Source organism: Nycticebus coucang, chromosome 9 (assembly GCF_027406575.1).
Source record: "Nycticebus coucang isolate mNycCou1 chromosome 9, mNycCou1.pri, whole genome shotgun sequence".
Taxonomy (NCBI): domain Eukaryota; kingdom Metazoa; phylum Chordata; class Mammalia; order Primates; family Lorisidae; genus Nycticebus; species Nycticebus coucang.
The window spans coordinates 11,305,788-11,332,496 of record NC_069788.1 but is presented as its reverse complement, the minus strand read 5'-3'; the positions used below and the strand labels follow the sequence as shown (position 1 = coordinate 11,332,496).

Below are 26,709 nucleotides of genomic sequence, written 5' to 3'. Positions count from 1 at the left end.
ACAGGGATTTTCTTTCACCATCAGCCGGCTGACGCCTGGTGTGTTTCTCATGTTTTCCGTGCCTGTTCTTCCTCTCTCTTGGTTTACTTTTCCATTTTGATGAAGTACATCCTCTGATGCTTTCCCGGCAAATCTGATCTGCTGTTCTGTCCTTGTTCCATGTACTTAAAGAGTGCATGGAAAGCAATTTTTTTTAAGGCTTGCGTATTTTTTAAAGGCTTGGGGATTTTTTTTTCTTCCATTCTAGAATATATGATTATTTCTTTTGTAATTTTCTCCCTTCGTTTTCTCTGTTCTCTTTATGGAAATCTGTTATTTGGAAGTTGAACTAGCGGACTGGCCATGATTTTCATAGCTTTCCTCTCTTTCCTTTTTTCTTTTTCCTCTACTTTCTAGTTTTGGTTGACTTGATCGCCCAAACCTCTTACTGAGATTTTTCACTCGTGCTATCATTTCTAAGTTTCTAAGTTTCACTCTATTGATTACTGCCTTCGCTATGCAACAAGCTTTTTAACTTCATCAAGTCTCGTTTATTTATTTTTGTTGTTGCTATATTTGCCCTTGGGATCTTAGTCATAAATTCTTTGCCTAGGCCAATGTCCAGAAGAGTCTTTCCTATATTTTCTTCTAGAAATTTTATGATTTTGTGCCTTATATTTAAGTCTTTCATCTATCCTGAATCAAAATTTGTACATAAAGGTGCTGTTCAATTCTTCTGCGTGTGGCTACCTAGTTTTCCAGCATTCTTTGAACAGGGCTGCCCTTCCCCAGACTAAGCCGTAACTGCTTTCTCACAGAGGAGCTGGGTGCAGGGAGCTTTTGTGTCTGGGTTCTCTGATCCATCCCATTGGTCTGTGTCTCTCCCTCTATCAATACCAAGCTGTTATGGTTTGCAGTCTGGTAATGTGATGCCTCCAGATTTGTTCTTTTTGCTTCTGATTGCTTCTTTGGCTATTTGAGCTCTTTTTTGGTTCCAAATGAAGCATTGAATTATTTTTGTCTAAATCTGTGAACTATGACATTGGTATTTCAGTGTGAATTGCATTGGATCTGTAAATCACTGGTTTCCTAACTCTTACTAAGAATTCACTTGTAAGATTTGTACTCCAAATCTTTTAAAATTCAAAACAGAGTAAACAATGGTCATGTGACTGAAATTTCACAATTTGTTCCTACACTACCAACAATATAAAATAGTGGGATAAAAAAAAAATAGTGGGATAAAGCTCACATTTGGAAAAGGACAAAAAAGTAATACATCCAAAATTGACAGATGGGATAACATTATATTTTGCCATAATTATATGTCCGTTAGTGTTACATTGTTCTTAAAGAGAAAAATAAGTCTGGATTGCCTCCTTTGTTATATTAATGTGGACAATATAGTTAACTAGAGAGAGAAAGAGAGAGAGAGATTTCTCTTGCTTTCTGTACCGATGTTAAAATTCTTCCATTATTTACTAATTATAAACTTACAGACTCAAGAATTTGAAGTGGGCCTAAGCTTCTAAACCTTCCGTATGTCATCCCCTATGCTTAGGATACTTACAATAAAAGTAGTTGCTAGATCGCAAAATAAAGTTATAATTTTCAAAATGGTACAAAAGTTACATATATACTGAAATGTAAATGGTTGTGTTCTAATTACTCTGATGTTCTCCCCCGTTTGGGGGGTGCCCTATGCACCTTATAATCCATCTGCTGCAAATTTAGCACCCAGAGATTTCCCACCAAACAAATAGCAAAGAAAAGGAAGATGAATGAGGGTGTGTCGACAGTCCCCTTCAGAGAGTGTCCACACCGTCCCCTTCAGGGAGGGTCCACACCGTCCCTTTCAGGGAGGGTCCACACCGTCCCCTTCAGAGAGTGTCCACACCGTCCCCTTCAGGGAGTGTCCACACCGTCCCCTTCAGGGAGTGTCCACACCGTCCCCTTCAGGGAGTGTCTACACCGTCCCCTTCAGGGAGTGTCCACACCGTCCCCTTCAGGGAGTGTCCACACAGTCCCCTTCAGGGAGGGTCCGTCCCCTTCAGGGAGGGTCCACACCGTCCCCTTCAGAGAGTGTCCACACAGTCCCCTTCAGGGAGGGTCCACACAGTCCCCTTCAGAGAGTGTCCACACCGTCCCCTTCAGGGAGTGTCCACACCGTCCCCTTCAGAGAGTGTCCACACCATCCCCTTCAGGGAGGGTCCACACCGTCCCCTTCAGGGAGTGTCCACACCGTCCACTTCAGGGAGGGTCCACACCGTCCGCTTCAGAGAGGGTCCACACCGTCCGCTTCAGGGAGGGTCCACACAGTCCCCTTCAGAGAGTGTCCACACTGTCCCCTTCAGGGAGGGTCCACACCGTCCCCTTCAGGGAGAGTCCACACTGTCCCCTTCAGGGAGTGTCCACACTGTCCCCTTCAGGGAGGGTCCAGTGGTGATGATGTTTAAACAGCACCTGGAGAAACCATTGATCATTTCGTGTGGCCAGGGTATGGGATGGAAAGGCCATGATAAGATGAGGCTGAACAGGGGCTTCTGAGCTATCAGAACAGAATTCCTTCATGTGCCAATTTGAGATGTTTAACTTTCAATCTGTAGTGAGAAGTTGACTTTGACATTAAACATCAGTTCATGCAGAAGAGACTGGAAGGGAATTGCCAAAATTCAATAGGATTTTCCTCAGAGTGAATTTTTTCCTCATTCTTTATGATTTAATTTCAAATTCAGAGTTTAAAACTTTGTACAATGAGCACGTATTACTATTATTATGAAAGACAAAGTTAAAAACTATTTGAAAGGAGAAATGTCTAGAATAAAAAAATGTATTTATATATTATAATTTTATTTATTTATTTATTTATACCCTGGAGTATTGTTCCTTATTAGTGCCTTGAGGACCTAGTTGTCTCTTGGTGACTTAGCAGCACTAAGCATAGAACAGGAAAAAGGCCCTTACCAAGGACTTAGCTAAATGAAATTATGCTGGGGAGCAGCGCCTGTGGCTCAAAGGAGTAGGGCGCTCACCCCATATGCTGGAGGTGGCAGGTTCAAACCCAGCCCCAGCCAAAAACTGCAGGAAAAAAAAAAATTGTGCAGCAGCAGGGTCCAAGTAGTTACTCTAAACTCTAGTTGAATTAAAGGAATGTTTTTGGATTAGTACATGTCTAAAATGGAACCTCTAAATTTAGGATGATATTTAAGGTGTTGAGAAATGATAGCAGAGGGTGACAGTGATGGAGGGGTAACTAATTGAAATATAACTAGCATCAGAAGGAAGGAACCCTTGGAAAATATATTACTACTTCATGACGGATGTAATAAAATAGATATCACCACCATTAGTAGTAACCATTATAATGTGTGTTCCCCATAGCATCAACAGATAGAATTACTACATGCTTCATTTAAATTCCCTAAATAAAAATGTTTTGTGGACCTTTAGCTCTCACACTGACCCTGTAAAAAGCATATCACATTAGCGGTTGCCTTTAACTTTTGGAACTCTGGGAGATTTTTTTCTTTGCTCCAATTGATTTTCTATTTTTAAAATACTCCATATCAAAGAGCATGTTTTTTAAATAATGGAAAAACTCTTAAATTCCTTAAAGAATTTTAAGGAAATTCAAATAATTCAAAATTTCATGTAGTACTACAGCTAATTTCATTTTTATATCATCTCTTCTAACTTATTTTCTTTTCACATAGTATTATTCATAGTAACAATCAACATAAGTAGTTTTACCTTATAATTTGATTACATACTATAAAATATTTTCATATTATTACATACTTTTAATAATTATCTATATTGTAGCTACATAGTATACTTTCCTTGTCAACTTATATAATTTCTTATAACTTACAATCTCCTACTTTAAAACTTTGAATTTTTATTAATATTTTTCTATAGTAGGCAATAATGTAATAATATAATAAATATTATTGCATTAAGTTACCTTTCTTTTTGAAATTATCTTCCAAAGAAAACTTCTCTGGCATAACATTATAAGATCTCTGATTATGATTTTTTTAATTTTTTATTATTTTAAAAATTTGTTCCAATTTCCATTGTCATCAGTAATGTCAAAGTGTACCAAATCCATCTCTCTCTTCTATATTATTATTATTTTGCAAATTAGATACGAGTTCATACTTTTAATTTACTTTTTTTTATTTCGAGTAAGCATGAAGAGTTACAGTCATTTTTTTTACTAGTAGTCTCTCCTGACTTATTTGTACATTTATATTTTGTATATTTATATTTTGGATTGTGAATCATTTGAGTAAGTGCCTCATGCATTACAGATATTAAGCCTTTTTTATAATTTGCAATTTTTTCCTAATCAAGTGTTTTTTGGTAGTAAAACTTTGTCTCCATGATGAAAGCCATGAACTTCTTATATTGCCTCACTCTTTTTTTTTTTTTTTTCAGTTTTTGGCCAAGGCCGGGTTTGAACCTACCACCTCTGGTATATGGAGCCAGCACCCTACTCCTTGAGCCACAGGCGCCGCCCGCCTCACTCTTTTTTTTTTTTTTAATTAAAAAAAAATTGTATTTACTTAGAAGCATTCAGAATGTTAACAAAATACCTACAACTTTTTTTTTTGCAATTACAGATTGGTATTCAGTTAACAGAACAACACTTATTTCATATAAGCTGCATCAGAGACAACTGAAGATGAAAAAACTACCATCCCCATATATAACTAATTTGTGCTGTGCACCAACAAGAACCTGCTTTAAATTTCCATGCTAATTTACAACCCCCAGACTGTACCAGGCAAGGTTAGTGGCTATTGAAAATACCACCAGGACAGGGTATTTAAAGACACATTTGGTAGTGTGTTAACTATACAAAAAAAGACACTGCACAGTTTAAAACAAATCTAACACAGCCTTACATTTCAATTTTTTTGTTTAAAAGGAGTGAGTTGTGTACAGGGGGGTTAAATGCTTTATAGACAAGAAAAAAACTGTGCTAGAACCAACTTATTCATCATCATCATCTTCATCTTCCTCCTCTTCCTTCTTTTTCTTGCTTTTTTCAGCCTTGACGACGCCCTTTTTCGCTGCATCAGGCTTTCCTTTAGCTCGGTATGCAGCAATATCCTTTTCGTATTTTTCCTTCAGCTTTGCAGCCTTCTTTTCATCAGGCTGCTTGTCATCCGCAGCAGTGTTACCCCACATCTCCCCCAGCTTCTTTGCAACATCACCAATGGATAGGCCGGGATGTTCTCCTTTGATTTTTGGGCGATACTCCGAACAGAACAAGAAAAAGGCCGAAGGAGGCCTCTTGGGTGCATTGGGATCCTTGAACTTCTTTTTTGTTTCCCCTTTAGGAGGGATATAGGTTTTCATTTCTCTTTCATAACAGGCCTTGTCCGCCTCTGCCGTATCTTCAAATCTTCCTTTCTCTTTAGCAGACATGGTCTTCCTCCTCTCTGAGCACTTCTTAGAAAACTCTGAGAAGTTGACTGAAGCATCTGGGTGCTGCTGCTTGTGCTCCTCCCGACAAGTTTGCACAAAGAATGCATAGGATGATATTTTGCCTCTCAGCTTCTTAGGATCTCCTTTGCCCGTATTTAGTTACTTTTCCTCAGCGAGGCAGAGTCGCCCAGTGCCCATCCGGCTCTCACTTGCCCCGGTGCTGTCTCTATGGACCTCAATGTACTGCAATCTAGTGCCTCCCTCTTGAGGAGGACGTTACCATTCCTCTACAGACAAAATAAATGTTTTCTGCTAGTTTTTTTGACAATACAATATTATTTTGATCTATGAAGATGTAAGCTTCTCATGTGTAAGAACAATAGTGACTCATTTAAAAGAGAAAGAGTGCCAAAGCCTGAAAATAGTGGGAGTTTAGAAAACTGCAGGTAGAAAGTAATAACTGGAATTCAGAGGCCTTCACAGTAAATTAAAGATGACTGGAAATACAAATAGATGACTGGAATCATTGGACAAAACCTTATTTCTATATCAACAAGTTGTCAAGGGATTTTTTTTAATTTTTTTCCTTTTTTTCATGATATAGTCATTTTCTTTGTCTTATGAGGCACCTGCATTGTCTCAAACTGCTCCTTTGCAAAGACTATTACTGGGACCAAGGAGAACAGAATGGTGGATTTGGATTAATCAAACACGCCCCTCAGCTCCAGGGATGTCATTTTTTCACCTACAGTCAATGACTATACATTGGTTCTCTCTAGGGAGCTTAAAAAAAAAAAAATTCTGATGCCTATTTCCAGCCTTTAGTTTCTAGTTATTGGTCTCAATGACATCCTGAGTATTGGGATTTTTGAAATGTTCCCCAGATGATTTTAATGTTCAGTCAAGATTGAAACCCACTGTAATTGATTCATCAAGAAATGCAAAAAAGTTATCCAAAAGAAGTCAGTACATCTGCACTCCCGTGTTTATTGCAGCACTATTCACACATAGTCAAAATAAGGAATCAACCTACGTGTCTATCAATGAATGAATGGACAAAGAAAATGTGGTATATATACACAATGGAATAGTATTCAGCCATAAAATAGGATTTAAGGCTCAGTGCCCATAGCACAGTGGTTATGGCACCAACCACATGCACCGAGGGTGGTAGGTTCAAACCCGGCCAGGGCCAGCTAAACAACAGTGACAACTGCAACGAAAAATAGCTGGGTGTTGTGGCAAGCACCTGTAGTCCCAGCTACTTGGGAGGCTGAGGCAAGAGAATCGCTTGAGCCCAAGAGTTTGAGGTTACTATGAGCTGTGACAATACAGCACTCTACCGAGGGTAACATAGTAAGACTGCCCCCCCAAAAAAAGGATTTAAACCTGTCATTTACAGCAACATGGATGAAACTGGAGGTCTCTATATTAAGTGAAATAAACCAGGCCCCGTAAAGCAAATATTATGTGTTCTCATTCATGTGTGGGAGCTAAAGAAGTAGATCTCATGAAGATAGAGAGTACAGTAGACTGGGCTTTACCACGGGGTGTGGGGCAAGGGGGAAATGAAGAGAAGTTGATTAATGAGTAAAATACAATGTTTGATAGAAGAGGTAAGACTTAGTGCTTGAGAGATCATTGGGGTGACTATAGTTTTTACATGATCTATTATATATTTCAAAATACCTATAAGAGAATAATTTGAATAATTCTAGCCTAAAGACAAATATGTAAGGTGATAGATGTCCCAGTTAGACTAGTTTAATCTTTAGAAATTCTTTGAATGTATTAAATGATAACATGTGCCCTCATAATATGTCCACCGATTCTGTATCAAAAAATTAAGTTATTCAAAAAACACAAAAAGAGGCCAGGCACAGTGGCTCACACCTATAATCCTAGCACTCTGGAAGGCCCAGGCAGGTGAATCACCTGAGCTCATGGGTTTGAGACCTGCCTGAGCCAGAGTGAGACCTCGTCTCTAAACAGTAGCCGGGCTTTGGGGCAAGTGTCTGTAGTCCCAATTACTTGGGAGGCTGAAGCAAGAGGATCGCTTGAGCCCAAAAATTTGAAGTTGGTGTGAGCTATGTTGCCACAGCACTCTACTGAGGGCCACAAAGTGAGACTCTGTCTCAAAAAAAAAAAAAGAAAAGAAAAGAGAGAGAGACAGGGAGGGGGGAAGAAGATATGCCATAGGAACTTAAGCTTTGTATCAATTAGCCTATTGTAAAATTGGTTTTGTTTACATCACTTCACTTAAAGTCACAGTTTCCATAAACCTATAGATGACATTAAGTGAGGAGTCACTATATTTATATAGCAAGAAAATGCCATCTTCCCCATTTTTGTGGCTTTGAAGTAGGAGAAAAAATTCCCTCAACCAGTCCTTGCTAATGTATGCCAGTCAAGATAGGTTTCCCTCCCTAACCATCAGAGAAATGCAAATCTAAACCACCTTGGGATATCACCTCACCCCAGTGAGAATAGCCCACATCACAAAGTTCCAAAGCTGCAGATGCCGGTGTGGAGAGGAGGGAACACTTTTACACTGTTGGTGAGATTGCAACTAATACACCTTTATGGAAAGAAGTTTGGAGAATCTCCAAAGAACTCAAATGAGAACTCCCATTTGATCCCATGATTCATACTAATATGAAACCAGCAGACAAACAAATACAAACCCGCACAAAGCGCCTGTAGCTCAAGCGGCTAAGGCACCAGCCACGTACATGGGGGCTGGCAGGTTCAAATCCAGCCCGGGCGCACCAAACAACAATGACAACTATAACTATAAAAAAATAGCTGGGCATTGTGGCGGGCACCTGTAGTCCCAGCCACTTGGGAGGCTGAGGCAAGAGAATCACTTAAACCCAAGAGTTTGAGGTTGCTGTGAGCAGTGATGCCACAGCACTCTACCCAGGGTGACAGCTTGAGACTCTGTTTCAAAAGAAAAAAAAAACACACAAAAGAAAAACACAATTAACTCAAGTAGGAAGCGGAGGAAGGAGGGGGATTTGTGTGCTATCACCTAACAAGCACAATGTAAGGATGTGTGCTCCTGGGTGAGGAGCACAACTGTAACTTGTATGCTACCTAAAAAATGCAAACAATGTAAAAATGAAATAATAAAATAAATGAGTTTGAGGGGGAAAAGTTATATTTCCTATTCATTTGCTCTAACCAAACCTATCACCAAAAATAAGCAGGTGTGGGTGTTTAATTCATGCCTTGAACAATCAGGTTATACAGTCCTACAATAAAACTGCATAGTCAGTCGTTGGAGACTGACCCCCCATCCTCTGTCCAGCCCCATTCCTAAACAGATGGATAGGCTGAGTCTCTTATAGGGGTGCAGGATGTGGGAATGAGGGGTGCAGCATTAGGCTGGGAGTTATCTTGTAATCTGGGATGTTTCCAGTTTCACTTACAGTCAGTTGTAAACATTATGGTTTCAAAATCTGTTTTTGTTTGTTTGTTTATATTAAATCATAACTTTGTACATTAATGCATTTATGGGGTTCGGGGTACTGCTTCGATATACAATGTGAAATGCTTACATTGAACTAAGTAACACATCCATCACAATTATACTCTTTTCTTAATAGATTTGAAATGTACCATTGAATCATGCACATTAGGTGAGGTCCCCCCAAATACCCTCCCTCCTCCTCCACCCCTCCCCTCTCTCTCCTCTTCCCTTCTACTTTCTGGACTATAGTTATGTTTTACCATTTGTATGAATGTATAGGTGATTATATATTGATTTCATAGTAGTATTGAGTACATTGGATTTTTTTTTTCCATTCTTGAGATACTTTACTAAGAAGAATATGTTCCAGCTCCATCCAGGTAAACATAAAAAATGTGACTCCATCTTTTTTATGGCTGCATAGTATTCCATGGTGTACATATACCACAATTTGTTAATCCATTCATTGGTTGATGGACACTTGGGCTGTTTCCATGTCTTGGCAATTATGAATTGGGCTGCAATAAGCATTCTGGTGTAAACGTTTTTGTTGTAAAATAATTTTTGATCATCTGGGTATATACCTAGTAGAGGAATTGCAGGATCGAATGGTAGGTCTACTTTTAGTTCCTTGAGTATTCTCCAAACTTCTTTCCAAAAAGGTCATATTAGCTTGCATTCCCACCAGCAATGAAGAAGTGTTCCCTTGTCTTTGCATCCATGCCAACATCTGTAGTTGTGGGATTTTGCGATGTGGGCTAATCTTACTGGAGTTAGATGATATTTCCAAGTGGTTTTGGTTTGCATTTCTCTGAGGATTAAGGATGATGAACATTTTTTCATGTATTTGTAGGCCATGCGCCTGTCTTCATCAGAGAAGTTTCTGTTCAAGTCTCTTGCCCACATAGAAATGGGGTTATTTGTTCTTTTCTTATTGATTAGTTTGAGTTCTCTGTAGATTCTAGTTATCAGACCTTTGTTGGAAGCATAATCTGCAAAAATCTTCTCCCATTCTGAAAGTTATTTGCTTTACTTACTGTGCTCTTGGCTGTGCAGAAGCTTTTTAGTTTGATCAGATCCCAATAATGTATTTTTGGTGTTGCTTCAATTGCCTGGGGGGCCTTCCTTCTAAAATATTCTCCCAGGCTGATTTCTTCAAATGTTTTCCCTGCACTCTCTTCTAGCACTTTTATTATTTCTCATCTTAAGTTTAAATCTTTTATGCAGTGAGAATCAATTTTTGTTAATGGTGAAAGGTGGGGGTCCAATTTCAGTATTCTACAAGTTGCCAGCCAGTTCACTCAGCACCATTTGTTAAATAGGGAGTGTTCCCCCCACTGAATATTTTTGATAGGCTTGTCAAAGATCAAATGACAATAAGAAGCTGGGTTTATCTCTTAGTTCTCTTTTTCTGTTTCATAAATCTACCTCTCTGTTTTTGTGCCAGTACCATGCTGTTTTGATTGCTATAGGTTTATAGTATAGCCTAAAGTCTGGTAATGTGATACCTCCTGATTTGTTTTTATTTCTGAGTAATGTATTTACTATTTGAGGTTTTTTCTGATTCCTTATAAAACAAAGCACTATTTTTTAAGCTCTTTAAAGTATGACAATGGTGCTTTAATAGGGATTGCATTAAATCTGTAGATTGCTTTGGATAGTATAGACATTTTAACAATGTTGATTCTTCCCAGCCATGAGCATGGTATGTTTTGCCATTTGTTGACATCTTCAGCTATTTCTTTTTTCAGAGTTTCATAGTTCTTTTTATAGAAATCTTTCACATTCTTTGTTAGGTAAATTCCCAGATATTTACTTTTGTGCTTACTGTGACAATACACATCTGCTAAAAAAAATAGTTTTCCATTCATCTCACAATTAAAGGGCCCTGTGTTTTATGCTGTTTAATTGTTCAAACAGAGGCGTTATGAACATAGGCATTACAGGGTCTGTCTTTTAACCTCTCCAGGATTCTCCACTCCACTGAGGTATAAGATAAAACTATGTTAGCCATACTCTCAGTAGGATTCAGATGAGAGAAAGCCTCTATTTTAGAGAACAGCATAAAACACTACTGTGAATTCTTTGCTGAGAATCCTGATAAAGTGTGCTATTTGATATTTCCTTTGGGGGGGCTAATATCTGGGCATCTCACAGCTCCCTCAGCCACCCCCATGGCACCTGACCTCCCCCATAACTCCCATACACCCTCCCCAAAGTTCCAGGGTCTATGTATTTACAAGGCTCCTTTGAGTGTGGACTGGCTCTGCACATGACCTTGGTGACCACCCTGCTCCGGATCAGATCCTCTCGCCGTTGTGGCATCTACCTATGGCAGGTGCACACAGCTCTGTCAAGGAAAATGTAGAGCAGGAAGAGGGAACCCAGATGCCAACAAGAGAGGAAAGAGGAGCATTTATGGAAGGGATCAGAGGTGACATTTGGGGTCGAGCAGCTTCAGAGTCCAACGGCCTGGGTGTAAATTCTGGTTCTGTCACTTACTCTCCACATGTATTTGGGAAGTTTCTTGGCCTTTTGTGCTTCCCTTGCTGTAAAACAATAGGTAATAACAACACATACCTCATAGGGGGGTGGTAGCAATTAAAGTTCTCGACAGGTAATTAGACTTCCCTAAAAAGCTCTTATTACTATTATTATCATTATTATCCCAGAGTGAAGAATTGGAAACCAGGAAGAACAGTTTTCCCAACTGCCATAACAAATTATCACAAATTGGGTGCCTGGAAACAATGGAAATTTACTGTCCCAAAGCTCAGGAGTCCAGAAGTCTGATATGAAAATGTCACTGTGATTGCTTTCTTCCAGAGGCCCTGAGGGAGAAACCAGTCCATGCTTCTCTCCTGGCCTCTTGTGATTTCCAACAGTCCTTGGTGTTCTTGGCTTAGAGAGGCACCACCAGTCTCCACTTCCATCTTTTCTGTGTCCCTGTGTCTTCAACTTTTTGTTCTTGTACAAAGACACCTTCATTGCCTTCAGGGCCCGCCCTAATCCGATAGGATCTCATCTCCAACCCTTATGTTAGCTACATTTGCAAGAGCTTTATTCCAAATAAGTTCATACTCTGATGTTGAAGCTGGACATAAATGTGAGGTGACAGTGTTCATCTGACTGCAGCAACTATGAGCAGGCTGGATTCACATCAGAAGAAACCCCCAACATTCCTGGAAGAATGTCATCTAACCTCAGGCAAGATGTTTGTGGACTAAAAGGGCTGTGTCATGTGGGTGGTCAACAGAGCAAAATGGGTCAGCTACCCTGGAGACCATCACTGAGTTCAAACCAACTGTCTCACATGGAATTAACAATGTACTCACATTTAAAGAGTGACAAACTTCAGACTTCCCTGGAGAAAAGCTGAATGTATCCTCAGAGACAGGCTGTACACATCAGGCAACAGCTTGTAGTAAGCTCTTTGCCCTGTCTCCTGTGACATGTTATGTGTCACTATCTAACCCTGACCGGAGTCCAACACTGAGTGATGCAACGTACATGGCATAGCCTTGGGAGCCTCAAGGGACTGGATTTTAGTATCATGCTCTGCAATTTCCTAGCTCCACTGACCACCTTAGTGGCCTCAGACAAGACACTTACCTTCTTCAAACTTCAATTCCTACATGTCAAAACCACACATAATACCATCAACAACTTGTAGAACTCTCTAAGGATGAGAATCAATACATGCAGAAGCTTCACCCAAGGGCCTGGCATCAGTTTCAGTGAGTGGTTGCTGTTTATCTTAAGCTGTTTGCACTTCTGTAACAGATTACCAAAGACTGGACAATTTGTCAAGAATTGGAATTTATTTCTCACAGGTCTGGAGGCTGAAAATCCAAGGCGAAGGCACCAAGGTTCAATGTCTGACAAGAGCCCAGTCTCTGTTTCCAGGATGGTGCCTTGAAGCTGGGTACTCCAGAGGGGGCAAACATTGTGTTCTCACGTGACAGAAGGCCAAGAGGGCCTCACTACTTCTCTCCAGCCCTTTTATAAAGTTGCTAATTCCATTCATGAGGACTCCATCCTCATGAATTAATCACCTCTTAAAGTCCCTACCTCTTGATACTATCACATTGGCGATTAATTTTCAACATATGAATTTGGGGGGACAAATTCGGCAATGGCACCACTATTGTCATTATTGCGAGGCGGTAGTTTCGTATCTCCCCCTTACTAGGCTTGAGGGCCGGAAGGCCACACGGACCCTGAGGTAGAGCAGTGAAGACCTTCTGTCACGCATCTCCTCACCCCTTCCCTCACCTTCTCCACCCAGCACAAAGCAAATGGGGTAAACACACAGGAAATGTTAACTGCACATTAGCAAATGAACCTCCAACAGTCTTTCAGGATTCTGGCCCCAACCAGGACAGCCCATGACAAAGTCTCTCACTTTCCCAACTTAGCAAGTGTACACCACACAGAGCCAGGCAACACAAAGAAGCACTCGCCGTCTGGGGCTGTCAACAGTGAGAGGCTTGGGCTGTATAAAAAATGGCATTTGGGAGCAACATAACTCATCTGTTTTGAGAGCATTTTTATCACTTTTATTACTGAGGTAACACATGTTCCTTGTGGAAATTTTAGAAAATATAAGCAGGAAAAAATAATGAGGGTTGGGCACGGTGGTTCACACCCGTAATCCTAGCACTCTGGGAGGCTAAGGTGGGTAGAGTGCTTGAGCTCAGGAGTTCGAGACCAGCAAGAGTAAGACCCCATTTCTCCTAAAAGTAGAAAATACTAGCTGGGCATTGTGGTGGGAGCCTGTAGTCCCAGCTACTTGGGAGGCTGTGGCAAGAAGATTTCTTGAGCCCAAGAGTCTGAGGTTGCTGTGAGCTATGATGCCACAGCACTCTACTCAGGGCAAGGAAGTAAGACTCTACCTCAAAAAAAAAAAAAAGACAAACAAAAACAATTAAATCATTCTTAATTTCAGATATATATGTGTAGACATGTTTCTTTAACAATATACTGAGACATTTTCTCAGTCATTAGTCTTCAACATTATTTTTTAAAGCCACCTAATTTTCCCTTATACAAACCATCCAATATTCATTAAACCCATCCCTCATCACGGGAATTTTAACTTGCTTTCAATTAGACACAATCAAATGAATTTATTCCTTGTTAATTTTATAATTTCTTAATAATTTGGTATTTATTTACTATAACCCTGCCTCCTTCTCCAAACATTGCAATTAACCTAAAAGTAAATTTGCTCGGTTTAGGAGGAACTGATTTTCTTATCCTGTTTGAAAATCAGCTTTTGTCTTTGGCTGTATCTTCCTAAGCAAGCTCTCTTTCTGGCCGTCTGCATCCAGTGGCTAATAAGTAGTCAGCATTCTGGAGCCTGACTGCTTAGCTCACTTGTTTGGGGCATAGGGATAATGGGGTCACTGTCATGTGATGCGAACTTGATATACACAGCCCAGTTAGTTACGTGTCCAAAGACTATTTCCCGAGCTCCACACAGCTGTCATTTAAATGCTGGCTGTCAGCTTCCCAGGAACGGGGCAGAAGAGCAGAGAAGAGGTGAATGAACCCAAATCTGTCACCACTACTGCAAAGACAAAGTGTCAAGAGTTGCATCTTCCTCATGGAAAACAGCTCAGAAAAGCATTCATGTTAAATGGCACTAAAGTGGTGACATTGTAGAAAAAGGAGAAAGAATAATATTAGGAAAACAATTGGCAACTGCCTTATACGTGTCTTAGTTTACACACTTAGTCTGTGCTAATCCTGTGGTTCCTGCGGGAGACAAATTCAGCGACATGTTCCAAACTGCTGGTGGTGGTGTTACCTAACCAGCGATTCTCTCTTACAGCTGACACCGCACTTGGCACTGACGATGTGTATGATGAGAAGGGATGCCAGTGTGATGTATCAGTGGAAGACCTCACTCCACCACTTAAAACTGTCATTCGGGCTATCAGGTTGGTGAACATCTTGAACAAAATGACTGAGAGACACTTCTCTGCTTATTTGAATCCCTGTGTTGCTAAGTCCTTTTTTCTGCAGGTAAATATGGAACAACCGTTTGCCCTTTTCCTATGCCTCCCCTTGCCTACTATATGATGAAATGCTTTTTAATGTAAAACTCTACTATGTTCAACACGAAGTCTATTCTGGAATGTGTATGCGTGAAAAGCCAGGCCAAGCCGGAGAGTTTACATGACTACTGACTGATCGTGTGTATTTATTGCTCCTAAGGACTTTTAATTTATTGATGCAATTGGATTTTTTAAATTATTTTGATAACTTCATGCTCCAATCTATGTTTTTACAGTATTTCATACTAAAGAAAAGGCCTTCTAGGTTATCTTAAAGCAGGATGAGTTCAAAAAATGGAAAACGTAAAGTATTTTGCAACGACTTGGTCCTACCCTCCAAAATGTAATTGTCGAAGGCTGATGTTAATCTGCTTTCTCTGCTGAAGGCTGAGGGCTAGGAGAGCATCCAAAGCAACTTAAATTTATATTTCCAAGACCCTCCCCCACACAAAAAAATATTTACAATTTGGACTAAATGAACTGCTGCATGCTTGCCCTGCCCAGTTTAATCCCTTTAAAAGACTTTGCATCTGTCAGGGACTGCTGAGTGACTGTATTTTGGCTCTTTCTCTTACGAAAAAGCCAGAGGAAAGCTTAAAATATCCACACCAATTTAGCTATTCAGATGCCTAGTCTCAAATATCAGTATGATTGATTCCTGGCTTGTATTTTTAGTTGGTCATTTAGCATCATGCTAGACATTGCTTCCTTCTCTGCTTGGGAGTCATTGGGAAAGCAGAAATGAGTTATGAAGATTTTGGTAAACATTTGTGGGGGCAGAGAAAACTCAGAGTATGATGAAGATATGTATACTGCAGAAGATATGTAGACACTCTATATAACAGCAACCCCAGAAGACCCCCATGTGAACTTCAGGACACAAACCCAGTGGGTGGGGAAACCATACCTTCCTATTTGGGCAACTAATCAGATGGTCACTCTATCTCTGGGGAACCTAACAGAGGTGGGTGATGTTTAGGACCAGAAAACCCAGACTACGTAGTAAAATGATGTCTGAAGCCTTCAGGTAAAGGGACAGAGCACATCTAAGTTGCACTGTCGGGTATGACAGTCACTGGCCACTTGAGGCATTTGTATTTAAATGAATTAAAATGAAATACAGGCCGGGCACTGTGGCTCATGACTGCAATCCTAGCACTCTGGGAGGCTGAGGCAGGAGGATCACTTGAGCTCAGGAGTTTGAGACCAGCCTGAGCAAGAGTGAGAACCTATCTCTACTAAAAATGGAAAAATTGGGCAGCACCTGTGGCTCAGTGAGTAGGGTGCTGGCCCCATATACCGAGGGTGGCGGGTTCAAACCCGGCCCTGGCCAAATTGCAACAAAAAATAGCCAGGTGTTGTGGCAGGCGCCTAAGCCCAAGAGCTGGAGGTTACTGTGAGCTGTGACACCACGGCACTCTACCAAGAGTGACAAAATGGGACTCTGTCTCTAAAAAAATAAATAAATAAATAAAAATGGAAAAATTAGCCCTTTTTTTCTTTTTCCATTTTTTTAAACTTTATTCAAATTAATATGAGGGTCTAATATTTAGGTTACATCATTCTCACGTCAGGGTAAAGTCCCACTTGCAGAAGAGCCCATCACCTGTGTTATGTGCACATTAGGTGAGACCCCACCTTATGCCCTCCCTCCTTCTGCCAAACGTCCTCTGCCCTCCCCTCCCAGCCTCCCTCAACCCTTGAACTGGACTATGTTAGTGTTTTATTGTTCTTTTGAACATGTAATTGTTTATATATTGATTTCATACTAGTATGGAGTACATTGGATATTTATGGGAAAATTAGCCTGAGCTAATTAACAAGATATGAAAGCTGGGCACTGTGGCTCATGCCTGTAATCCTAGCACTCTGGGAGGCCAAGGCAGGAGGATCACTTGAGCTCAGGATTTCTGAGACCAGCCTGAGCAAGATCAAGACCCTGTCTCTACTAAAAATAGAAAAGTTAGCCAGGTGTTGTGGTAGGCGCCTGTAGTCCTAGCTACTCAGGAGGCTAAGGCAGAAGGATCATTTGGACTCAGAAGTTTGAGATCGCTGTGAGCTAGGGTGACACCATGGCACTCTAGCCCAGGTGGCAGAATGAGACTGTCTCAAAAACAAAACATTAAAGTGAAATACGATTTAAAATTTAGTTGATCCATCCCACTATCCACACCTCAATGGCCACAGGTGGTCAGTGGCTACGTACTAGACAAAAAAGATACAGAACATTTACCTCATCACAGAAAGTTCTATTGAAGTTCTCTCAATAGAAGAAGTTCTTTCTGGTCTAGAAGTCGCCTTGAAATTCTTTACTACATTGAGTATAACCTTCAAGGACCCTAAAGTAAAGATGGGACAGTTCGGTCCACAGATAAATTTGACTTGCAAAAAGTAAGGAAAATCTTATCTAAAGGAAGCAGATTAAGTTTCTTAAGAGTCATACTTAACCCAATTTGTGTAATCTGCCAAGACCTCCTGAAGCTTTCTGCTTTGGCTTCACAATCTGTAAAAGGAATTGTGAGCTACAAGAAAGAAAATGAAATAGGTTTATTCTGCTAGCCAAGCACTTTAGCAATGGCTTAAGATTCACTTTGTTATACCTTCTTCTTGAACTTGACTGATTTTGGAACTCCTTTGCAGAATTCCCTTGCTTTACAGAATTCTATCTTGGTTCTTATTTTTAACTGAACTTTATTATTTATACATCTGTCCTTTTTGTGGAATTTTGAAGTTTTCTGCTTGCTACTTTGTGACAAGGGGAGGGAGATGTTCTTCCCTATATACTGATTCCGATTAATGCTTTTGTCATCACTCCTAAATTCCATTTAAAATTATTGGATTCGATGAAAAACTAATAGCAACCCTCAATATCTTAGTTGGAAATTTTTCACTCATGGTTGTACTTAACGTCCAAAGATAGATCATTTAAAAACCATCCAATATAATCAGCAGCTCTGAAAAGAAGTATATAGGGATAAGTTTCTAAATTTTATGTAAAAGTAGCCTTTCCCTGAGGAGTTTAATTACATAGATAAGTTGAACATGAATTGCCTGAAAGGATTTTTGTCAGAACATGCCCACCTCTTACCATTCACCTGAAATAGTATTTTGTATGAATGTTACTGATTGCATATGTGTACCATCTGCTCCTCCCTAAAATAGAAACTTTGTTTTGACATTTTCTTTGTTATGTTTTGGTTGTCTGAATATTTCATACGTATATTTGAATATGCCTTTTGTATTCTAATAGCTTTTACAATAATGGTTTTTCTAAGAGCCAAATCAAAATTAAGATGGGCAAAAAATATGTATTCCAGGACCACAGTGAGGTGTCACTTAACTCCAGAGCAGAATGGCTTTTATCAAAAAGTCCCAAACAACAAATGCTGGCATGGATGTAGAGAAATAGGAATACTCTGGTAGGACCGCAAGCTAGTGCAACCACTATGGAAATTAGTACGGAGACACCTCAACGAACTCCAAGTAGGCCTACCATTTGATCCAGCAATCCCATTACTGGGTATTTACCCAAAGGAAAAAAAAGGCATAAGAAAGACATATGCACCATAATGTTTATAGCAACACAGTTCACAATTCACAAAGATGTGGAAACAACCCACATGCCCATCAATACATGAATGAGTTAATAAAAAAACATGGTGTATGTGCACCATGGAATGCTACTGAACCATAAAAAAGTGGTAAACTAATACCTCTTGTATTAACCTGGATGGAATTGGAAGCCATTCTTCTAAGCAAAGTATCACAAGAATGGAAAAACAAACATTATATGTACTCCCCATAAAAAAAAAATTTTTTTTTTTTTTTTTTGCAGTTTTTGGCCAGGGCTGGGTTTGAACCCACCACCTCCGGCTTATGGGGCCGGCACCTTACTCCTCTGAGCCACAGGCGCCGCCTAGCTCCCCATAAAATTAGAACTAATCAATCAACACTAACTTGCACTTGTACAAGTAAAACTTAACAGAAATCAAACAAGTTGGGGGGTGGGGGATGGGTAAATTCACACTTCACAGATGCCATATACAGTTTCTGGGTGATAAACGCACTTATAATTTTGACTCAAATGGTACAAAAGCAATTTATGTAACCAAAACGTATTTTTACCCTATTCATCCTTGTCTTGCAACCAAAACGTTTTTACCCCCAAAATATTCTGAAATAAAATTAAAAATAAATAAGGCATAGATAGCTTGTAAAAAGTGAATTTCACTACAAAGATAACAGTATGAAAAATAGTATCACATTTGCAAAGAGAACAGTAAGAATTCTTATTTTGAGTCATCAATATTTATTAAACATTTGCCACTTCCGAGAAATAATTAAAGACACTCTCTGAACTGGTCTGGATTCTATTACCCAAATGCACTCTGAGACCTTTTTTAAATGAATGATGCCACTTTTTATAGTACATAGTAAACAGTGACTTCTTAGACTATTTCCAAAATTTATCTCTTGCTCAGAAGAAAACTTAATTTTGTGTATTTCCTCCAAAATTATGGTGATTTTTTACAAATATTTTTTCATGGAAGTGCACAAATATTTACTTTTTTTTTTAGAGACAGACTCTCACTCTGTAGAGTGCTGTGGCATCACAGCTCATAGCAACCTCCAGTAGAAAAGAATGTAAATCGCTGTCCTCAACATTCTTTGTTTTTAAAAAAGTTAATTTTGATGAAATATACACAACTAAATTCTTTTTTTCTTTTCTTTTTTTTTTTTTTTTTAGAGACAGAGTTAAATTTACTTTGTCACCCTCGGTAGAGTGCCGTGGCGTCACACAGCTCACAGCAACCTCCAACTCCTGGGCTTAGGCGATTCTCTTGCCTCAGCCTCCCAAGTAGCTGGGACTCCAGATGCCCATCACAACACCTGGCTACTTTTTATTGCAGTTTGCCCAGGGCCAGGTTTGACCCCGCCACCCTCGGTATATGGGGCCAGTGCCCTACTCACTGAGCCACAGGCACCCTAACAAAAACTCTATCTTTTTTTTTTTCCTTTTTTGGGGACAGAGTGTTGCTCTGTTGCCCAGGTAGAGAGCAGTGACATCATCATAGCTCACTGCAACCTCAGGAGGACTCAAGTGATCCTCCTGGCTCAACCTCCCAAGTAGCTGGGACTACATATGGGCGCCCACCACACGCTGGCTTATTTTTCTGTGTTTGGTAGAGACGAGATCTCAGTCTTGCTCATGCTGGTCTCAGAACTCCTGAGCTCAGGCAATCCTCCCACCCTGGCCTCCCAGAGTGCAGGATGACAGGTGTGAGCCACCATGCACAACCTCTCTATCTTGTTAATGATTCAATTCAAGCAATGTTAATCTTTTCATCCACTCACAGAAATCAGTTTCTATCATAAATAGAAAAAAATGTGATAGGGAAGTAAATAAAATAATAAATTGCTAAACTCTTGAGCAGCACTCTACACTCTCACTTTCCCCTATTGCATGGTGGGATGACAGTTTTCCTGTCACTGTTTGAAACACAGACCTCATAATCATTTGGAAATGTTTCTTAAAAATGCTGAGCACCTGGCTATCTGGGAACATTTGAAGAGGCTGACCGCTGCCTCTCATGCTAGCTCTTGGCATTGTAGACACTACAGAAACACGACTCCTAAACAAAAATGAGCGTGTGCTTTTTTATTTAAAACAACAAATGTTTGAAAGTCATATACAACAGTATATTTCTAAAAGAATCCCAGAATCATCACTTTTTAAAATACAAAAGAAATCTTGTAACAATTTCCTGTAATGAACCGGCAGGTAATTTCTCAGATGCACACACCAAGGTGCCACTGAAGTGCTGGGTAAAGGATGGGGCATTTGGGGAAAGAGCAGTGCAAAGCTTACATGCTTCTTACTGGTGTAGTTTTCATAGAATTACTATATGTAGAATTAAGGCTACCCTTTCTTTTTTTAATTTTTAAAATTACTGATCTCAACAGATGTACAATTACTCTATCACATCATTATTAATAGTTCCTAAGCACTAATCTCTTCACGGGCTGGTACTCAACAGTTGGTGGAGTGTCTCCAGTCCTCAGACCACGCTTTTAATGCCGCTCTTAAAAAGACCCTCAACAGTTGTCATCTTGTCAACCTGTTCCACACAACCGTGTTTCCTATTGATCGTTGAGCACTAGATCAGAATACAGGGTAACCTGTTCTTCTGGTGAATATAACCAAAACCACCCGGTGCAGATTACGAGACATGACCAAGACACTGCTTACTGTGTCCTGTTCTTAATTCTTACCATCCCCATCAGCAATGCCTGCTGTGGTTCACTGCATGCAACCCTTTCTTTCCCAGGCCAAACCAGCCTTTTAGAGAATCAAATGAATAAATAAATAAGGTCTGGGGTAAAAACTCAAAGAGGTCTTTGGTTGAAGCTGTGGCCTGACTTGACCTCCGCACCACTGGCTAATTCTCCTCCCCCCACCCTTCCCAGAGCTAGTCAGAGAGGTGGCCTAAGAAACACAACGGCCTCTGTGCCACCTTGAGCAACTTACAACCCCTCTCTGGGCCTCTGTTTCCTCATTGATGAAGTGCGGATGGTAATAGTGTTGACCTCCCAGGGTTGTGGTGAGGAATAAATAAATGAGGAAACATTTGCGAAACACATAGAGCAGTGCGCACAGTAAGCACAGGGGAGATGCTAATTATTATTACCGTTGAGTTGACCAGATGCCCTAATGCTACCTCCACTGCCCATCGTGTGCTCTGAGTCCACCCTCCCTCTCTGAACTGCGCTGGCTACCATGGCAAGGCCCATAGTGGGAGCACTTCTCTCCCTCTTCTGAGGGGTCTTCCCAACTTGCAAAATATTTCCAGCCTTGCCTGCCTGCACCATCTTCCCCAGGAAGCACTTCCTGTAACCCTTGAAGTTACCTGGGCTGAGAAATTACTCATGGCTTAATTTTTCACACCATCATGTTCCAAGCAGAGCTCCCCCTTCCTCCTCAGGGGGAGCCTGCAGCCTTCCCAGCACCCTCGGAGAAGTTACTTCCCTCCTCTCCCTCCCAACCCTTGCACAGTCCCAACTATGACTCCTCCCAGGGAGTCTGTACTTGCACTGAAAAAGTAGATATTGAGCTTCTACTCTGCACCAGACATGGAGACACATTGACCAAAAAAAAGATCAATCCCTCTTAAGAGTCGTGCGGGGCTACCATAGAGCAGAGTCAGTTCCAGTGCAGAACAACAGATCACCACGGTCATGGGCCAAATCAGCACCTGTGGGCGAGGCGGTGTTAAGGATGGAAGGCTTTCTGGAAGAAGGGAAGAAAGAACTGTGGTAATATACAGTGCTAGCCGGGTTGCCAAGGGGCAGAGGGTTATGCTGAGAGAACTGAAGTCACAAAACAGCAGAGGTGAAGGTGGCATCAGGAAGCGTGAGTGTTGGGAGAGGGACGAGGAAAGGAGAGATGAGACTGAGGAAAGGGACAGGAAGGGGGGGAGGCTTTTAAGTACAGAAGTGAATTCATCAGATGGGTGCTTTATCCTGAAAATCGGAATGATGGCTCTGATTTCAATGCACAGAACGTGTTAGAAAAAGGGGACTGTGGTTATTACAATCCCCGGATCTGAGCCAGGCAGTCACAATGGAGACTAGTGGAGGGCGGATTTCAGAGCACTTCGGCCATAAAACATGATAGGATTTGGGCATTTACTGGTTAGAGAGGATGAAACAGAAGAGCAGGAGGAATCGAGGATGGTGCACCTGGGTGCCTGGTCAGACAGAGGCTGGCTTGGGCAGACAGGGGGGGATCGCTGAATGTTGAGTTCAAGGGCTCACAGTGGGGCTCAACAGGCAGGTGGATCCCTGGAGAAAAATCTGAAACAGGCCAAGCTTGCTCGCTGTCAGCATAGAGATAAATGGTTTTAGAAGTCTGTCCCCAGGGAGCAGAAAGAGAAGATGGTCAACACAGAATGCTGAGGCTCACACATGTGTTCGGAGCTGCAAAAGGAAGAGGGCGCTGAAGGAAACAGATTCAAAGCAACCAGCAGATGGAAAACCAGGAGAGTGTGACAGAAGAGGAGCCAGGGGAGGAAGACGTCTCCCGCAGGAGGGCAGATGTCAACTGTGTTCAATGCCACTAAGAGGTCAAGGGAGATAAAGAGTGAGAAGGTGCTTTCAAAGTGGAAACAGGGAAGTCATCTGAGACTTTGGAGAAACATTCAGTAGAGGGAAAGCTTTGAAGCCAGATGGTAAACAGAACACTTTCACAATTATCTATCAGAATCTTTTGCTGTAATATGAACATAGACGAAATGTCAAGAATTTCTTTGTAGCTGGCAGAGACTCATCAACTCTTCCAAAATAGCTCACGTATCATCGGTGAACTGCAGAGCCACTGATGACAGTTCAGAGTTTCTGGGGTGGTTATGCACCTGGCTGCTGCCTGGGTTGGGTGATACCGTTCTCCAGCGTTCCTGCCCTCATGATCTTCTGTTCTGAAAGACATGTACGGGGCCACGCTGTTGACCATCCCCAAAGTGCAGTCACACTCTGAATCCTTCTTAAATGCCACTTCATACTTCAGACAAGAATTCCTACAAACAGAGAAGACGCATATGTGTTTGCCACTGTGGGTTTTGTTAAAGGTACAAGCTGTCTAATCATCACCAGTTCTTAATTTTGCTGATGGTATCTCTGCTATTTCAGCAGGGGTGACAAGCCTTTGTTTGGCAGTCACTATTAAGACATTCTTGACAGCCAAGACTATGACATATTGCATTAAAGGATGCTGCTAGGAGAACATTTTATAGATCATTTAGCACATATCTTTAAAATCAGCTAATACATTCCCTTGAATAGCTTTTTGTTTGTTTTTGTTTGTTACCAATTACTTGTGGCCAGATTTTGCTCTGAGGCTGCATTAAGCAAGTGTTTTTACTGAAGATGAACTTATTTTGTAGTACCTGAGATGTACTTCATGATAATTTAAACCATATCTCCTATTTCTTGCCATGACCAAAAATACTTAAGAGCAGCCAAGAAATGTGGTCAATTTCTTTATTTACTTATTCCTTTCACACTTCAAATTTTATGCAGGATTTTTATACTCCTAGGACACAAAATTCCCAAATTTGGTTACTATTATCAATGTTCACAAAATCCTGGGAAGAAAGTCAACCATTTACAGACTTACCTGGATCCAGAAGGTCTTGCTTGGGAATTTCTTATACCCAAAAAAGAAAACCCAACAAAATCTGCAAGAGAGCCAAGGAGAGCCTGGACGTAAAGCACAATAACAACAAGATTGAGAATAGCCACCCTGCTCTCAGTGGTAGAAACAGTGTGGCCACAGAACTTGTCTTCATGTCTGAAGTCTGCCCAATGAGGTATGTGCTTGCCCGTAGAGTAGGGACATCAGACAGACCGTCCACAAGTAAAGCTAATTTACATGTCTCTCTTAAGAGCAGAAAGCCAGTAAATGGGACCGATCAATGATCAATGCATTCAGTGACTCCGGGGGTTCCTGGATAACTAGCTAGTAGAAAAAAGAAGGTTGGAGAAGCCTTAGATATGTAATTCTATAGCTTGCATTGCAGGGTTGTCAGATTTTAATGACCGTATACACAAATGCAAATCTGTATTGAAGTGTGTTTATGGATTGACAGGAAAACAACATTAATAAATAGTCTAAACAAGTAACCCACATCATCAAGTCCTGCAGCCCTAGCGGTCTGCTGGGTTTGTTACATTATCAACATTGTCCCTTGACCTGTCTCTAAAAATTTTTTTCTTTTTTTCCATGTCTAAAAATTGAGAGAGGGCTGTCTTAGAGGAAATTCAGCAATCAAAAAGCTCTGGGGAAGGCCTGGAGCAGTGGCTCTCGCCTGTAATTCTGGGAGGCCAAGGCAGGTGATTGCTTGAGCTCAGAAGTTCAAGACCAGCCTGAGCAAGAGTGAGACCCTGTCTCTGTCTAAAAATAGAAAAATTAGCTGGGTGTTATTAAAAAATATAAAAAAAAAGCTCTGGGTGACCTCAAGGACAAGCCCTGAGGACCTTGCTTTTCAGATGGATAGATGCTGTATTTTTCATAGAGAATCAACAATCAGAAGACAAAATCTTTCAAACTGGGAAGAGTGGCTTAGTCTATATTCTGTTGCTTATTAACAAATATCTAAAACTGAGTAATTTTTTTTTCTGAGACAGTCTCACCGTGTCACCCTCAGTACAGTGCCATGGTATCACAGCTCACAGCAACCTCAAACTCCTGGGCTCAAGCGATTCTCTTGCCTCAACCTCCCAAGTAGCTGGGATTACAGGTGTCCGCCATGACACTTGGCTATTTTTAGAGATGGGTTTTCACTCTTGCTCAAGCTGGTCTTGAACTCCTGAGCTAAACAATCTTTCCACCTTGGCCTCTCAAAGTGCTAGGATTACAGGTGTTAGCCACTGAGCCCAGCCTGAGTAATTTATGTTAAAAAAAGAATTTATTTCTTGCGGTTATGGAGGCTGGGAAGTCCAAGGTTAAGTAAAGGAGAGCCTTCTTGCTGGTAGAGACTGTGCTATCTCAAAATGACATAGGGCAGGGCGGTGCCTGTGGCTCAAAGGAGTAGGGCGCCAGCCCCACATGCTGGAGGTGGCGAGTTCAAACCAAGCCCCAGCCAAAAACTGCAAAAAAAAAAAACGACATAGGGCATCCCCTGGGGAGGGGGCTGGGCATGCCAAGTGCTAGCTTGGGCCTCTCTTCCAAGTGTAAAGCCACCAGTTCCCCTCATGATAACCCATTCATCCATTAACTATTAATCTATAAGTGGATTGATCTGTTCAGAGCCCTCATGATCCAGTCACTTCTTAAAGGTCCCACTTCTCACTGGTGTCACATTGGAGATTCAGTTTTAACATGAGTTTTTGAGAAGACACTCAAACCGCACATAACGTGAGGATATAGAACATACAGTTAAGATGAGGAGTCAGCTGGGGGGCAGGGGAGAGACAAACATCCATCCACCCATAAACATGAGATCTGGGAACACAAGGGGGCCAGTGAGAAACTTAGTAACATCCCCAGAGAGGGGGTTACACAGCAGGTAAAGGCTGTCATTTCCCCCAGAAATCACTTCCTATCCCCTCCGCCAGTCTAAATTAAACACTCCTCTTCTGCATTCTTGTATCAACCTTGCACTGAAGAGTGAATTATATATAACTGTCTGCCTACTTGTCCGTCTCTGCTGCTAGACTGGAAGTGATCCAGCAACAGACTTTATTTCTTCATCAGGGTATCTCTGGCATCCAGCACAGAGGCTGGCACATAGTAGGCACTCGACAAATGTTTGATAGGTGAGTGAATGAAGGGACAGCTGAATTCTCAAGGCATCAGGCATCTCTTGGGGAAGCAGCCACATAACTAACTCATCCACAGAGCCACAAGCTCTGGACACATGAAGCTCTTGCATCCCAGCAGAGCTCGTGGTCACCACGACCGCTGCCTTGCACCATGACTGCAGAAAGGAAGAGAATGGAGACCAGTTAATTATCACCATCGTGTAGGAGGCTCCTTCAGCTCTGCCAGCTCCTGGCAGTTGGTGTTCTCAGAGCCTAGAGTGTACCCAGCACAATATCGTAGGTGCTCAATGAATATTTATCAAAAGAATGAATTAATCAGTCACCTTGGCCTTCCTGTTCCCTTCCCAGGTAATCCTTTGAAAAAGTTAATGTTTACCTCTTGCATGAAACTTCAAACCTCGCTCAGGGAAAGGAAGGCAGGAGGCCTTTTGGTTCTGATTA

General features: G+C 41.1%; 1 protein-coding gene across 3 annotated transcripts in view; it reads left to right on the top strand.

The window, feature by feature from the left end:
• Positions 1–26,709, top strand: part of KCNQ5 (potassium voltage-gated channel subfamily Q member 5) — a 583,497-nt gene that overhangs the window by 545,148 nt on the left and 11,640 nt on the right. For all 3 annotated transcript variants that reach the window (XM_053602994.1, XM_053602996.1, XM_053602995.1), the window contains one exon: positions 14,724–14,832. In XM_053602994.1, coding sequence (XP_053458969.1) covers positions 14,724–14,832 — 109 coding nt within the window. The remainder of the gene's footprint in view (positions 1–14,723; positions 14,833–26,709) is intronic.